Genomic DNA, 17804 nt, shown 5'->3' with positions numbered 1-17804 from the left:
TGGCATTTCTCCCCATGTTATCCCTCCCAGACCTCCCAATCCCCCACCCCACTGTTGTTCCTCCCTTGGCCCCTCCCAACAGACCCCAGTGTGTGATGCTTTCCTCCCTGTGTCCATGTGTTCTCATTGTTCATCACCCGCCTATCAGTGAGAACATGAGTACACCACTATTTTAAACCCTTCTTCCTGACTTATTCACAAATGAGCTAGCCTCTTCTTCACCCTGCATTGGGCTACATGTTTTGAGAGACTTTTTTTTAATAACAAAGCATTTATTAACATAATTTGTTTCACCTTTTGCTTAATCAAAGTTATAATATATGCAACTGTTAACTGGACCTTCTGAATAATGTGAACCATACTATTATTTTTATAATGCTTATAATCTTATATAAGCTTAAAGTTGATATAATCTTCAGTCCAAAGAAAAGAATTTTGATACTTTAGTAGGCTGCTGTACTCTCACTTTGGATCATGTAAATTTAAAAATAGACCTAGGTACACAATGACTATCTTCACAAACTCATAAGAATCTAATTTCATGTAGTTGGCAATTAACCTGGGAGTAAATACAGCTGGGTTCATTCTGGACTCCTGGACTGTCTGTAAGTTCATTTAATTGTGTATTATTGAAGGAATATCTTTGGATAATTTGTTTTTAGAAACAAAGCCTTGCTCTGTCACCCAGGCTGGAGTACAGTGGCATGACTGTAGCTCACTGCAGCCTTAAACTCCTGGGCTCAAGCTGTCCTCCCACATCAGCTCCCAAGTAACTAGGGCTATAGGTATGCACCACCGCCATATCTGGCTTTTTTTTTTTTTTAACTTTGTAGAGATGAGGTCTCACTATGTTGCGCATGCTGGTCTCAAACTCCCAGCTTTAAGCTATCCTCCTGTCTGGGTTTCCCAAAGTGCAGGTATTACAAGCATGAGCCACTGTGTTTGACTAACAAACCGTTTTGATTTCCCTTTGGCTCACATTTACTTACGCATATTTAAAAGAAACTCATTTATTGTTCAGGAGTGTGGAGCCTATATTTCCTCAGGATGCTGTAGTATTTTTTTATATATATCGTAAATCTCATCAATCCTATAAAAAAGTTTCATTATCCTTTTTTATGTAAGAAAATTGAGGCTTATGAGGATAATACAGATAGCAGATTGTGAATGCTAAATGTGAGACAAGATTTGTTTGATGCCTTTTTTGGCAAGCCACATTTTCTTTCCAGAAACAGGCCCCCATCAGTAGAAGAAGAAAAGGAGCAAGAGGAGAATGAAACCGATTTCTTTGTGAGTCTGGGTAATTTATTACATTTAATGTATATTTAATTACATAGGAGCAGTGATGTTTACTCACATGCTCACTTTGAGAGCTTGCATTTGGAAACTTGTTCACATAAATATCAAAGAAATAGACTGGTGGTGCATTGACATAAAGAACTATGAATCACTACCTCTACCTTCCAGACCATCCTTTTGGCCCCGGTGACCATGAAGCATTTTAGTAAGATTCCTGTTTCTTTAAGTGCTACGTGTATCCCTACAGTATCCCACAGTAAATTCAAATAAACAAATGAACAAACAAACAATCAAAGGACAAGTATATATTAGTATGCTTATTCTTTTTTTTTTTTTGAGTTGGAGTCTCACTCTGTTGCTCAGGCTGAAGTGTAGTGGTATGATCTCATCTCACTGCAACCTGCACTTCCTGGGTTTAAATGATTCTCCTGCCTCAGCCTCCCAAGTAGTTGAGACTACAGGTGCATACTACCACGCCTGGCTAATTTTTTTTTTTTTTTTTGTATTTTTAGTGGTGATGAGGTTTCACCAGATTTGCTAGGCTGATCTCAAACTCCTGACCATAAGTGATCCACCTGCCATAGCCTCCCAAAATGCGGGGATTACAGGCGTAAGTCACCATATCCAGCTAGGATGCTTATCCTTTTGTACTTTGAATTATAAAAGAATAAAAGCTAATAAAATAACGTTAAGTAATTCTGTTTTTTAAAAACCAGAAACACATTCATTAATGTATTAAAACTATAAAATAGTGTAAAGTAAAAGTCTTAGTCCTGCCTCCTTTTCTATTAATTCTGTTTCTATCTTTTCACCCAGTTTTTTTCCCACATTAATCCTCAGTTATATTTTATAAATATAAATATATGTATATATATGTGTGTGTGTGTGTGTGTGTATATATATATATGTATATATATATATATAGAGAGAGAGAGAGAGAGAGACAAGTTTTGCTCTTGTTGCCCGGGCTGGAGAGCAATGGTGCGATCTCGGCTCACAGCAACCTCTGCCTCTGGGTGCAAGCAATTCTCCTGCCTCAGCCTCCTGATTAAATGGCATTACAGGTACGCACCAGTACGCCCGGCTAATTTTGTACTTTTAGTAGAGACGGGGTTTCTCCATGCTGGTCAGGCTGGTCTCAAACTTCCCACCTCAGGCGATCCGCCCACCTTGGCTTCCCAAAGTTCTGGGATTACAGGCATGAGCCACTGTACCCGCCAGATAATAATATTTATTAGTTTCTTTGTGTATCTTATGAGAATTTTTTCATGCAAATATAAACAAATAGAATATATATTCTTATTCTCGTCCCTTCTTTTAACCCCAAAATACTATACTCTTCCTTTTTTTCTCTTCTAGAGTATATTTTGTAGATCTTTCCATATCAGTGCATAGAGTGTTTCTTCCATTTTTATAGCCGTATAATGTTCCATTTAATGTGTGTACATACTATGGTTGGGCACAGTGTCTCACACTTATAATCCTAGCACTTTGGGAGGCCAAGGCGGGTGGATTGCCTGAGCTTAGGAGTTCAAGACCAGCCTGGCCAACATGGTAAAACCCTGTTTCTACTAAACATACAAAAAACATTTAGTCAGGCATGGAAGTGCATGCCTGTAGTCCCAACTACTCGGGAGGCTGAGGCACAAGAATCACTTAACTCTGGAGGTGGAGGTTACAGTGAACTGAGATCGCACCACTGCGCTCCAACCTGAGCAACAAAGCGAGACTCTGTCTAGTAAAAAAAAAATGGGTGTACATGCTATACATTATTTAACTAATCATTATTTATGAATATTTGAATTGTTTCACTTTTTTTTTTTTGAGACAGAGTCTCGCTGTGTTGCCCAGGCTGGAGTACAGTGGCACAATCTTGGCTAACTGCAACTTCACCTCCTGGGTTCAAGAGATTCTCCTGCCTCAGCCTTCCAAGTAGCTGGGACTACAGGTGCACACCACCACTCCCAGCGAATTTTGGTATTTTTAGAAGAGACAGATTTCACTATGTTGGTCAGGCTGGTCTTGAATTCCTGACCTCAGGTGATCCTCGAATTCCTGGTCCTCAGGCTCCCACTGGAGCCTCCCAAAGTGCTGGGATTACAGGCATAAGCCATTGTGCCTGGGGCCTTTTTTTTTTTTTTTTTTTTTGGAGACATATTCTTGCTTTGTTGCCTAGGCTAGACTGTAGTGGTACCATCATTGCTTAGTGATACCTCAGTCCCCTGGGCTCAAGTGATCTTCCCACCTCAGCCTCCTGAATAGCTGGGACCAGAGGCATGCACCACCATGCACGGATTTTTTTTTTTTATTTTCTTGTAGATATGGGGTCTTACCATGTTGCTCAGGATGCTCTTGAATTCCTGGCCTCGGGCAATCCTGCTGCCTTGGCCTCCCAAAGTGCTAGAATTACGGAAGCAAGCCACTGTGCCCAGCTGGATTGTTTATAATAATTTGCATACTAGCTCATATTTACTGGACTAAGCTTACTATATTCTGGGCATGATTGATGCTAATTGTTGTATTTGGATTATCTCATTTAATATAATCACCCTATGGGTTAGATAATATGATTTCCTCCTTTCAGATAAGAAAACAGAAGGTCAGAGAGATTAACACACCTGCCCAAGATTTGAACCTAGATTATCTGTTTTCAGAGCACATATTTGTATAAATGAAATACAAATTAGAGCCCCACAGCACTTTGGAAGGCCCAGGCAGAAGAGTCACTTGAGCTCAGGAGTTTGAGACCAGCCTGGGCAACATGATGAAACCCTATCTCTACAGAACGTACACAAATTAGCTGAGCATAATGGCATGTGGGATCACCTGAGCTCAGGAGATTGAGGCTGCAGTGAGCTATGATCACACCACTGCACTCCAGCCTGGGTGACAGAGCGAGACTCTGTCTCAAAAAAATAAAACAAAAACAAGCAAAAGAAATACAAATTAGTACTCTTTTTGCTTTTAGAGAAATTTTCCTCCTAAGAAGTTTCCAGTTAGTTGTTTGTGACTATTCTTCCCTGGTTGCTAAGATTTTTTCACAAACATTTGAAGAGGTTGCAATATTCAGGATTTTACTTTTTTTTTTTGAGATAGAATCTCACTCTGTCACCCAGGCTAGAGTGCAGTGGTGCAATCTTGGTTCACTGCAACTTCCACCTCCTGGGTTCAAGCAATTTTCCTTTCTCAGCCTCCTGAGTAGCTGGGATTACAGGTGTGTGCCAGCATGCCCGGCTAATTTTTATATTTTTAGCAGAGATGGGATTTCACTATGTTAGTCAGCAGGCTGGTCTCCAACTCCCAACCTTGCAATCTGCCTGCCTAGGATTTTATTTCTTTCATCCACATTGTTTGTTCTTTCTTGGCCTGTGGAATATATAATGATGAATCTGATATTAAAGTATTAAAGATTGTTTAAAGAGTTAAAGCTTAAAATTATGGGGTGGTCTGACATTTTCTGAGTGATTGATTTTTATTTTAGGACTGTTGCATGCTGAGCTCTTGGTCTGAAAATAAAAACAACTTTCTATTTAGGAACCACAATTTTGAAGTGTAGATCAAATAAATGACGTTGTCCTTTTTTACCCTTCCTCCACAGGACTTCATAAGGCAGTTACAGAACCACTGAAATCTTTGTATTTTATGTCTTCCTTCTCAGAGCTGTTTGACTTAATTCAAATTTAAACCAAATGAAACGTATCTTGTACTTGCAGGCTACTGCTATAATGTGCATTGCAATAACTGAAAAACCCAGATGCCATTCAGAAACCCAAACAAATCTGGGCCTTCTCCTAAATTTAGCAAATGTCCATCACTATTAAAAACCATAATGACAAAACGTCTTATCTCCTCATATTGTAATTTGATTCTTGCCATCTTCAGCTATCAGGGTCACCAGGGCAAGGGCTTGTTCAGTGTGGTGAAACACAATGGCATTTGTCCATAAGTCTGTCCAGAAAGAAAGTGTGAAACCTTGTATTTCCTGACGTATTTAAACCTTAAGCAACTTTCTTATGAAGAACTGGATGTCAACAGAGAGTATTAATATAGTGGCCTCACTTTAAATTAATGCACAAATCACAGCATTTAATGCAGTGCTAGCAGCAGATATGGGCAGCATCTTATCATGTGTAATGATAAAGCATTTAATAATCATCATTTTACTGAAATCTTCCTTTGAATAAGGCATTGCTTGGCAGCCGTTTTTCCTTCTCAAACTGTTCACAGTGTGACACTTTAAATGGAAAAAGAAATATCACCTGGTGTACTTATTAGCTTAACAAGCACTTGCCTGGGAGCCTGGGAAGACCCACTGTGTTTTACTCCCTCCTAAGTGGTTTAACTCCAGAACTTAATACCATTCTTTTACTCAAGGGCCTGGAGTAGTCTGCCACTAGGGGATGCTCTTGCTTCTTCACTCCAGCTCCCGGCCGGTTCAATTCTGACCTTATCCGCCTCAATACGAGAGGAAAAAGGAGGCTTTTACTCTTCCCCAGTGAATCTGTTCCTCTGAAACCCCCAGAGTCAGCTAAATCGGTTAGAACAATTCAGAACAAAATGAAATGAATAGTAAATGAAATAGCTTTGTTAAAATGTTTTCAAATATCTCCCTGTGGTGGACCAGAATTGCTTCCTGCTATCGGGAGCCTAATAGTTTCATTAGGGTTTGGGGATGTTAACAGCATTTGAGTGCTACCAAAGGAGGTGAGGGCAAATGGGGAGGAGCTGGTGTCGCAGGAGATGAGGAGAGGGCTCTGCCCTTCCTGGTCCTTCCCCAGTCTGGCAGAAATCTGCTTTACCCATCTACTGATTTAGCTTTGGCTCAGACACCATTTGCCAAAGCATGCCTCTATACCAGTTTTGGAGGCTGTTAGAAATAAAAGTCCTGACGGTGGGGGCGGGGGAGGGGGTGGCGATGTCACATGAACTTGAGGAATTGTGGATTGAAAAAGTCAAAAAAGTTTTACTTGTTACAGAGCTTTCAGAGCATTTAATTTACAATGCACTGTGCTTTGCAAATCTCAGTCTGGGCACTTGCTGGGAGTCATTGTTGACTGGGCTCTCCGTCTTGAAATTCTCCGGAATTGGCTTGATGTTGCATTGTTTTGGTTTATCTCCTTTTGTAACCTCTCCTTTTTGGCATTTTTCTTTTTACCCCGTGAATAGGGGCATTCCTTGTGGTTTGACGGTTCATTATGTTCAGTCTCTTGAGGAGTCACTGAAGTCCATGATTTTAGTTATGTACCTCTATGCTAGCGGCTCCACCCATGTCCCCCGGCAAGAGACACAGGTGAAGCCTGTCTCTTCCCAAAGAGACCTACATTTTCAGTTATATGTTGGATGCTTTCCCAAAGTAAAAATGTCCCCTCTCCAAAACAATGTTTTCCTTTTTGACTATTTCCTTCCTCCTTTACATTTTTCTTAAAATTCTTTCAATTCTTTGAGTCAATCAGACTTAAAACCACATTTAACCACTAAACCTTGTGAATTCTTCTGGCTCTTTTGTCTATGCCCCCCTCACCTTTTTGTTTGTTTGTTTGTTTTTTTGAGATACAGTCTTGCTCTATTGCCCAGGCTGGAGTACAGTGGAACCATTTTGGCTCACTGCAACCTCTGCCTCCCGGGTTCAAGTAATTCTCCTTCGTCAGCCTCCCAAGTAGCTGGAATTTCAGGTGCCTGTCACCACATCTCACTAATTTTTTATTTTTAGTAGAGACAAGGTTTCACCATGTTGGCTAGGCTGTTCTTGAACTCCTGACGTCAGGTGATCCACCCATGTCGGCCTCCCAAACTGCTGGGATTACAGGTGTGAGCCACAAAGCCTGGCCCCTTCTTTTTTTGTTGTTTCTGATTTTGTTTTTGAGAAATGGCCTTGATCTGTCACCCAGGCTGGAGTGCAATGATGTGATCACAGCTCACTGCAGCTTCAACCTTCCGGGCTACAGTGATCCTTCCATCTCAGCTTTCTGAGTATCTGGGACTACAGGCATGTGCCATCACGGCCAGCTAGTTTTGTATTTTTTGTAGAGACAGCTGTGTCTATCCCTTCTTAAATGAGGCCTTGATCCCCTTGTATAAACTCTGAAATAAATTCCAAGTCATGCTTCCTGCTTCCCTTCCTTCGCTATTCTATGTAGGCTGCACACAGCTACTGTTTTAATCAATCTAAAACACTGCTTTGATTCTTTCTTAAAAACTTCCAGTGGGTGAGTTCTCAGTGACTCATTGTGTGAATAAAGTCCATACAACTTATGCCAGCAGTCAAACTTCCCACAGTATTGCTCCCAACTGCATTTAAAGCCTTTGTGCTAATGGTTCCTCCATTAAAATTGCAGACAGAAAAAATGCTCTTGTGACATTACAGATGTGAAGGTAGGAGTGTGCAAGGCATTTGGGGAAAGGAAGTTTCTGTAAACTTTTCAGAATGGAGTACTTTATGAGATACATGAGCTGAACAATTCAAGTTCTAAATTACTATAGATATATCTAAATCATCCTCTAGATTAAGGATATTCTATAAATAGGCTAATGTGGTCCTTTATAGCATATAAGGAATAAAAACAAGGAAGGATATAGCTTAAGGCTTCTACCTGTCAAAGCTGATAGCTTATCATACTACACATTTTAGAAAATATTGGTCAAATTCAGAATGAACAAAGTAATACATGCACGCTTATGTAAATACAAAGCGACTGTAGCAGATGCTGCTGGTATTCATTCCGTCATCTCTCACCTCTACATGATAAAGGTAAACACCTGCAAATATTGCAAATGCCTACAATTCCCTATTGAAAACCTTTTATTTATGGCTGCAGGTGTGTGCTTAGCTTGCCCCCAGGGTGCACTGATAGTGCCAGAGAGTCAATGGGTTCAGAAGCTACCTTCATCAATGATGGGTTTTCTTACTCCTTAATTGAACTAACTGTTTTTTTGTTTTTTGTTTTTTGAGACAGGGTCTTTGTTTTTTGGGCTGGAGTGCAGTGGTATGATTTCAGCTCACTGCAACCTTTGCCTCCTGGGTTCAAGCGATTCTCCTGCCTCAGCCTCCCGAGTGGCTGGGACTACAGGCGTGTGCCATCATACCCGGCTAATTTTTGTATTTTTAGTAGAGACGGGGTTTCACTATATTGGCCAGGCTAGTCTCAAACTTCTGATCTCATGATCCACCCACCTCGGCTCTCCAAAGTGCTAGGATTGCGAGCATGAGCCACCGTGCCCAGCTTGGCTACAGTTTTGTTTGCACTGTTGGACCAGATATTCTGACACTAGCTGCTAGTACATTATGAGTGAGGTAGAATAGTGTTAAGTGAGAAATAAAATTTGAGTTAAGAATAATTTTATAACATTCCATTAGTGAAGATTTTTTAATTTTCTAGACTTTTTCTTCCTATAGCCAAAGCACTGGAATATGGAGACAACCCCTATCGTCCCCTCATAAATTAATGGTGGTTTCCAGAGACAAAGCATCTGCATCTTTTGTTCGAAACTTTAGTGATTTCTGTGGAAGAAATTTTGTCACAAAGACCCTGACTCCTGAAATATTTTTTTATTCGGCTCCAACTGCATAAATCGCAGATGCCATAGACTCAGCTTAAATTCTCAATATGCAATGCCATGTTTAGCAGCTGTCTTAGTTTGGATTTCCCCAGAAGTAGATTCAGAGACAAAAATTCAATTGCAAGTAGTTTGTTTTTGTTGTAAGAGATAATCTTAGCACTGCTGAAGGTAGGAAAGTGAGATTGGAAAGAAAAGAAAGTCAATCAAGGGCACTTTATCAAGCAAGAGACTACAGTGGGCAATTTGGGTTCAGTTCTAATGAGGAACTCTGAAAGACATTGCGGACCAGCTCTGCAATTGAGAGTTAGTTCAGCTGGGCATGGTGGCTACAAAACAAAACAAAAACCAAAAAAACTAGCTCATCTTGAATAGGAAATCTAAAATCTTGCAAAAAATGCAGCATTCTATCAAATGTATGAAAGTGATGTTGGGACCTACTAGAATTAATACAAAGCTATGGACAAATGAAGACCTGATAGAATAAGGCAAGACCAAAAGCGAAGGAGAGAAATTGGATGTGGATGATGACCTTGAGAAGAACTTAACACAGTGATCTGATTATCAAAGGATTCCATGAACTTCTTGAGAAAATTAGTGATGTCCTCAAATACATTTGCAGTAATTGATGCTCTTTGTGATTATTCCGTGAAAGTTAAGCATGAAGAGATGAATATTGGGTTGTGTTAGGTTGTACTTTGGGGAAAAATTCTGCTCCAGAAAATTCCATTTACATTTTGAGTGACAGAACTGCATTTAGATATTTTCTCTCACAAAATATTTAATCTCAAAGTCTGGTGTATAATACCCTTTGAGAGAATCATGAAAACATCTACTTAGTTTAGTAGATTGAAACAAGAAGGAGGCTCATCCCTTGCCTTACACAGAGTTTCCTTTGGTTGAAAATCACTTGAACGTTGAACTGAGCACATTTTCTGTGTTTCTTGATTTATAGATATGTTTTTGAGAAACATATCTATAACTTCCAAACAGTCCCAGCCGGCTGTAGCTAAGGCCTGTGTAATTGATAAGATGCATCTGGCTTCAAGGCACAGATTAAGTACAAGGGCAGGCTCTTGCTGTAGTTGGAGAATCTGGTTGGATAGGAGCTAAATCCCGGGATCACTTGCTCTATATATATGAGTGCCAAGATAATCTAGAGCAGGAAGAGGCAGAGAGGCAGGCACCCTGCCTGGCTCTTCCTGCTGCTGAAAACTTACCCGGCCCTTACAGTGGAAAATTTCATCCTTTCTTCTTCCCTGACTGTTTTCCCAAACATGAAGGTAAGACAATAATTTCATTACTTTTGTAAATGAAGCTATCTTTTCAAATGAATGGGGGTAATATAAATGTAATTTAAATGAAGATGGGTAATACTTAACTGAAAGACATCAAATAAGTAGAAGACCAGAGGAAAAATACAGAAGGAAAAGGCCTGGGGGTGATTTTTAGAAAATCCTTATTTAAACATATTTAACAGTTTAGCCAAGGTGAATTCCTTTATCTTATCTTGGGATTACATTATAGGTCCAGAGGTCTGGGAATCAGGAATTGGAGATAATGTTTATGAAAGTCTTGAGAAAGTTGTAAAGAAGTACAATAGTACTATTGTTATTTCTTGGGAAAAACTTTCCTCTGATGAATTTTTTTTTCTTTTGCTTGTTTGGATTTGGAATCATGTAATAAGCTCCTGTGATTTATCTAAGAGCTAACAGAAAAGCAAATTTGCAGACTTGGAACTTAAGAATTTGAAATCCTAGATGAAAGAGTCAGGACTGTGAGAAGATACGAGTAGGTGAAATAAAAGTAAAAGTTTACCAAGTATACATGTTGGCCCAATGCAAAAAGGCCAAATGGTAAAAAACAAAACAAAACAACCAAAAAGCTATTCAACTAAAGATAAGACCAAAGACAGAGATCACTATCATAGACTAAATCTCTGGAATGCAAAAATAAGTTGAGATTGCTGTTTAAATTTTATTATTGTAAATTTTGGTATTTAAACTTCAAAAACATTGCATTGTAAGACTATAGGAATAATTTCACAGCTCTATCAGTAGCTGGATCACATCCACAGTCACTGTGTTGTCCATTTCAGCACCGAATCCAGGCTCACTCATCATGGGGTTGGAGTAGAAGCAAGATAGAGGCTTTGATTAGCCTGCGCATTTTGTGAAATTAAATAATTAAAAATTAAACACAAATCACAAAATTGTTTAAAATTATGATGTGCAGTCATAAAAAAGAACGAAATCACGTCTTTGCAGCAACATGGATGCAGCTAGAGGTCATTATCCTAAGAAAGTTAATGCAGGAACAGACAACCAAATACCACATGTTCTTACTTTTAAGTGGGAGCTAAATATTGGGTACTCATGGAAAAAAAGATGGCAACACTAGACAATGGAAACTACTAGACGGGCGGAGGGAGGGAGGAAAGCAAGGTTTGAAAAACTATTGGATACTATACTCACTACTTGGCTGATGGGATCAATCATACCCCAAACCTCAGTATCACACAATACACCCAGGTAACAAACCTGTACATGTACCCCCGAATCTAAAATAAAAGTTGAAATTATTTGAAGAATTAAAAATTAAGTCATGATGCCAAAACAAGTAACCTTACAATATTAGAATTATGATGTAATCTAGTATCTACTACTCTGCTTTGTATTTTTACTTAAAAATCTAGAACATTTGTTAGCTCAAAAAGAATATGATGTTTAGCCAGGTGCGGTGGCTCACATCTGTAATCCCAGCACTTTGGGAGGCTGATTCCGGTGGATCACCTGAGGTCAGGAGTTCAAGATCAGCCTGGCCAACATGATGAAATCCTGTCTCTACTAAAAATACAAGAATTAGCCGGGCATGGTTGTGGGTGCCTAATCCCAGCTACTCAGGAGGCTGAGGCAGAAGAATTGCTTGAAGCAGGGAGGTGGAGTTTGCAGTGAGCCGAGATCATGCCACTGCACTCTAGCCAGGACAATAGGGTGAGATTCTGTCTCAAAAAAAAAAAAAGCAAAAAAGAATATGATGTTCTTCCTAATCTAGCTAAAATATTTTTCCCTAATATTTGTGTTAACTGTCAATCTGCGAATTTATTTTACAATGAGACATCTTAATAATTTTAATAATTGCTTTGTACTTAAAAATGTGTTCACAATCATTGATTATTATAACATTTTACTGTTGTAATAATAAATATACTTTTATCCTTCAGTTGGTTGACAAAATAGCAACAAATAAAGCAATTGATTTTTTTAAAAACATTACATATAGGGGCTTTCTAGCAAAAATTGGAAAGCCTGCTAGACAAGTTTTAAAAGAGCTGTAACACTGCAGCAATTATTTCACTCCAAGTTGCATGCAGAGTTCTTACCTGTATTTGAAAGTGGATATTCATATTTTTACAGTAAACTTGAAGGACATGCTTTGGTGACGTGTGTCAAAGAAGGGATACTTGTGAAAGCCCTGGGCTATCGAGACACTAGAAATGGTTTCTATGTCAGACCTTTTAAGAGGGAGCAGTATTTTGGCTCCACAACCCCCATGTGAACTAAATTCAGAGAGACAGTCACAGGATTCCCTTTGGTTCTCTCTGTGTTCTTGGATAGGAGATAACTTGGATCTGAGGTGTTTGAGAAGGATGTCAGGGCCAAGGGACTTCCCTCTGAGCTGGCTGTGGGTCAGCCATTTGCTCTGTCTGTCGAGCACTGAGCTGAGCCTGGCATCTTTGAATCTAGGGAATGGTCACCACAGTGCACAAGCACAGTGATGGTCAATCACAGTAATGTCTCAAATCAGAATTGTAGCTGGGACATATTAGAAGAAGGAGGTAGAGCCAATGCTCATTCAGTGATGAAACAGAGAAGATAATTCAGGGAATGTAGTTCCAGCTTAGCTACATTGACACAGAACAAAAATACCATACACCTTTTCTATTTTTTTTTTTTTTTTGAGATGAAGTTTCACTCTGTCGCCCAGGCTGGAGTGCAGTGGCACAATCTTGGCTCACTGCAACCTTTGCTTCCTGGGTTCAAGCAATTCTCCTGCCTCAGCCTCCCGAGTAGCTGGGACTACAGGTGTGCACCACCATGCCCAGCTAATTTTTGTATTTTTTTAGTAGAGACAGGGTTTCACCATATTGGCTAGGCTGGTCTTGAACTCCTGACCTCATGATCCGCCCATGTCAGCTTCCCAAAGTGCTGGGATTACAGGTGTGAGCCACCATGCCTGGCCCCATACACCTTTTCAACCAAGCAATTCTTTTATAGAGTCAGTTCAGATGTATGTCTATCTCTGTCATTCATGTGATTTGTGTTTGTTCTGTCTCTCTTGTTCATTTATAAGGTGTTCTTTCCAAAGGTAAGGAAGAGTAACTGCTTCCTTTTCAGAGATCAAGCTAGCAAAGTTTCAAGGAATGCTTTTGGTTAGTACATTCACTTTGTATAACTCATGAACAGAACTGGTCTTGTAATAAGCAGACACTGGTGGGTTATAATAAGGAGTATGTATACAAAGAAGGTGATGACAAAAGCATCCATGATGATAAAAAGCATATTTCCTAAAATTTCATTGAAATTCTTTATTTTAAAAAATACTTTTAAATTTGAGACAAGATCTTGCAACAGCCCTGGCTGGAGTGTAGTGGTGCAATTATGGCTCACTGCAGCCTCTACATCCTGGGCTCCCACCTTAGTTTTCCAAATATCTGGGACTACAGGTGCCTGCCATCAGGCCTGGCTAATTTTTGTAATTTTTGTAGAGACGAGGTCCCACTATGTTGCTCAGGCTGACCTCAAACACCTGGGCTCAAGTGATCCTCCCACCCCATCCTCCCAAAATGCCAGGATTACAGGCATGAGCCACCACACCAGGGTGAAATAATTTTAAAACACACGTGACAGAATGTTAGAGACAATTATTTTCAGTATCCCTATTTTGGCTGAGAGTTAATCCAAGAATAAGTACTCAAGATTTTTTGAAATTTTATTCATTTAGTTATTTTATTTGTATATATTTAAGGAGTACAAACGCAATTTTGTTACATGGATATACTGGGCAGCATTGAAGTCTGGGCTTTCAGTGTATCTATCTCCCAAATAATGTACATTGTACCCATTAAGTAATTTCTCATCACTCTTTCTCTTTCTATCCCCAACTCTTCTGAGTCTCCAATGTCTATTATTCCATATATTTTGTCCATGTGTACACGTCATTTAGCTGCTACTTATAAGTGAGAATATGTGGTACTTGGTTTTATGTTTCTGTGTTGTTTCGCTTAATATAACGACCTCCAGTTCCATCCATGCTGTTGCAAAAGACATGGTTTCATTCTTTTAAAAAAAACGGAATAGTATTTCATTGTGTATATACCATGTATTCTTTTTTTTTTTTGAGACGAACTTTCAATCTTGTTACCCAGGCTGGAGTGCAATGGCGCGATCTCGGCTCACCGCAACCTCCACCTCCTGGGTTCAGGCAATTCTCCTGCCTCAGCCTCCTGAGCAGCTGGGATTACAGGCATGCGCCACCATGCCCAGCTAATTTTTTGAATTTTTAGTAGAGACGGGGTTTCACCATGTTGACCAGGATGGTCTCGATCTCTCAACCTCGTGATCCACCAATGGACACTTAGGTTGCTTCCACATCTTTGCTATTGTGAATATAGCTGAGATAAACATATGAATAAAGGTATCTTTTTGATATAGTTATTTCTTTTCTTTTGGTAGATACCCAGTAGTGGGATTGCCAGATCTGGTGGTAGTTCAATTTTTACTTCTTTGAAACATCTCCATACTGCTTTTTATGAAGGTTGTACTAAGTTACATTCCCTATTCCCACTTATCTCTGCATTCCTACCAACATCTGTTATTTTTTGATGTTTTTAAAGAGAGATGGAGTCTTGCTCTGTTATTCAGGATGGAGAATAGTGATGCAATCATAGCTCACTGCACCCTTGAATTCCAGGCACAGAACATGATCCTTGGCATGTGCCTATAATGCACAGAACATGGCATGTGCCACCATGCCCAAATAATTTTTTAAGAATTATTTTTTGTAGAGACAGAGTCTTACCATATTGCCTAGGCTGGTCTCAAACTCTTGGCTTTAAGGAATCCTTCTGCTTGGCCTCCCAAAGTGTTTGGACAGGGGTGAGCCATCACATTCAGCCAATTTTTTTTTAACTTTTTAATAGTAGCCATTCTGACTGTGTAGGATGATATCTCCTCGTGGTTTTAATTTAATTCTCTGATGATTAGTGATGTTGAGCACATTTTCATGTGGTTGTGAGCCATTTGTGTGCCTTCCTTCAGAAAATGTCTATTCATGTCCTTTGCCCACTTTTTAATGCTTTTGTTATTGTTTGAGTTTCTTGTAGATTCTGGATATTAGTCCTCTGTCAGATGCGTAATTTCCAGATATTTTTCTCCTGTAGGTTGTCTGTTCGCTCTGTTGATTGTTTCTTTTATTGTGGAGAAACTTTTAATTTTAATTAAGTTCCATTTGTCTATTCTTGTTTTTGTCGTTTGTGCGTTTGAGGGCTTAGTTATGAATTCTTGGTCTAGACCAATGTCCAGAAGAGGTTTTCTTCTAGTGTTTTTATAGTTTTAGGTCTTACATTTAAATTTTCAACCCATATTGAGTTGATTTTTGTATAAGATGAGAGATAGGAGGATCTTCACATTTTAAAGTGAGATGCTAGACATTCTATGCAATATTACAAAGTGAGTATTCCCAGATCTGTTTGGTGACCCTTAGGCCATCCCCCTTCTCAAGAGTACACAAGATTGTGTATACACTGGCGTTAACTAAGTCACCATTTTGTACGATAGATCTCTTGAACTTATTCCTTCTATGTAACTGAAATTTTGTATCCTTTGACCAACATCTCTTCAACAATCCCCACCCAGCCTTTGGTAACCATTTTACTCTTTACCTATTAGAGTTCAACATTTTTGGATTCCAAATATAAGTGAGATCATTCAGCATTTTTCTTTCTGTGCTTGTTTTATTTCACTTAACATAATGTTATCTGGGTTAATCTATGTTGTCACAAATGACAGAATTTCCTTCTTTTTTTAAGGCCAAGTAGCATTTCATTGTGTAACTTTACCACATTTTCTTTATCCCTTTATCCTTTGATGGCCACTTAGGTTGGTTCTGTATCTTGGCTGTTGTGAATAATGCAGCAATGAACATGGCAGTGCACATTTTTCTTTTACATACTGATTTCAGTTACTTTGGATATATTCCTTATAGGGGATTGCTGAATCATATGCTAGTTCTATTTTTAATTTTTTGAAGATATCTTCAAACTTCTATTTAAAATAGAAACTTAAAAGATAAACAACAGTCACTTAGCCTTCTCCCTGGTTCTTTCACTTTTTATACTCCCAAGTCACAAATCTTGACTTGTACAAATGTATTAGTTTTCAGATCATTTAAGAAATGTAAGCTAAAGAAAAAACTATTAATGACAACTATAGTATCATTAAAATAACTTGCCAAAGGATATATTATAACATGATGTAAATTCTGATGTCAACAATATAAACTGTGTGAGGGGAGAGTAAAAATGTAGAGTTGTATGCAAAGTTAAGTTGTAATCAGCTTGAAATAGGCTGTTGTGATTATAAGATGTTCTCTGGAAGCCTCATGATAAGCACAAAACAAAAATCCTTAGTGGAAGCCCAAAACAGAAACCGTATTCAAAGAATACCACTACTGAAAACCATGAAACCACACATAGAGAACACAGACACAGAGAATATTCTATCCAACAGCAACAGAATACACATTCTTATCAAGTGCACACAGAACTTTCTCCAGGACAGATAACATGTTAGGGCAAAAAACAAGCTTCAGCAAATTTAAGAAGATTGAAATTATATCAAGTATCTTTTCTTTTCTTTTTCTTTTTGAGTAGAAGTCTTACTCTGTTACCCAGGCTGGAGTGCAGGGGCATGATTTCAGCTCATTACAACCTCCACCTCCCAGAAGTGGTTCTCCCACCTCATCCCTCCCAAGTAGATGGAATTACAGGCATGCGCCACCACACCCAACTAATTTTTGTGTTTTTAGTAAAGATGGGGTTTCACCATGTTGGCCAGGCTGGTCTCAAACTCCTGACCTCAAGTGATCTGCCTGCCTTGGGAAACCAAAGTGTTGGGATTACAGGTGTGAGCTACTGCACCCGGCCTCAAGTATCTTTTCTGACCACAGTGGTATGACACTAGAAATCAACTATAGGAGGAATCTGGTGTCATGTTCTGTGCCTGTAGTCTTAGCTAACTGGGAAGCTGAGGTGGAAAGCCCAGGAGTTCAAGGCTGCAATAGCTATGATTGGGCCGGTGCACTCCAGCCTGGGTGATAGAACAAGACCCTGTTTCTAAAAAATAAAAATAAATGAATGAATATAGGAGGAATTTTGAAAAATTCACAAATACATGAAAATTAACATGTTCTTCAACAACCAATAGGTAATGGAATTAAAAGGGAAATTAAAAATCTTAAGACAACAAGATAAAAATTATATCTTGTTGTCTTAAGATAAACAAAAATGGAAACACAACATACCAAACATATGGAATACAGCAAACATATAGTTCAAAGAGGAAAGTTTTTAGCAATAAATGCCTACATCAAAAAGAAGAAAGATTTCAAATAAATTAGGTAATGTCATAACTCAAGGAAACGGAAAAGGAAGAATAAACTAAGCCAAAGATGGCATAAAAACGGAAATGATAAAAATCAGAGCAGAAATAAATGAAATAGAAACTAGAAAAACAACACAAAAAGATAAATAAAATAAGCTCATTTTGAAAAGACAAACTTGACAAACTAGATTAATTAAAAAAATCCAGAAGATTCATGATACCACAAAAATACAGAAGATCATCAAAGACCATCATGAACCATTATACAACAAATTGGATAACTAGATT

At 38.8% G+C, this 17804-nt stretch overlaps 1 protein-coding gene and 1 non-coding gene across 2 annotated transcripts in view; one reads left to right on the top strand and one right to left on the bottom strand.

The window, feature by feature from the left end:
* The first annotated feature begins 10020 nt into the window (after window positions 1-10020).
* The window catches only part of C7 (complement C7), a 71458-nt gene continuing 63674 nt past the window's right edge, over window positions 10021-17804 (top strand). Inside the window, exon 1 of the mRNA XM_002745039.7 lies at window positions 10021-10136. Coding sequence (XP_002745085.2) covers window positions 10131-10136 — 6 coding nt within the window. The 5' untranslated portion in view covers window positions 10021-10130. The remainder of the gene's footprint in view (window positions 10137-17804) is intronic.
* LOC118151913 (U7 small nuclear RNA) lies at window positions 12134-12195 on the bottom strand. The gene has a single exon (XR_004740306.1). It is a non-coding gene; the product is annotated as a U7 small nuclear RNA (small nuclear RNA).

This window comes from Callithrix jacchus, chromosome 2 (assembly GCF_049354715.1).
Source record: "Callithrix jacchus isolate 240 chromosome 2, calJac240_pri, whole genome shotgun sequence".
Taxonomy (NCBI): Eukaryota; Metazoa; Chordata; class Mammalia; order Primates; family Cebidae; genus Callithrix; species Callithrix jacchus.
The sequence above is the reverse complement of the archived record's forward strand: the minus strand, read 5'-3'. Positions and strand labels throughout refer to the sequence as shown.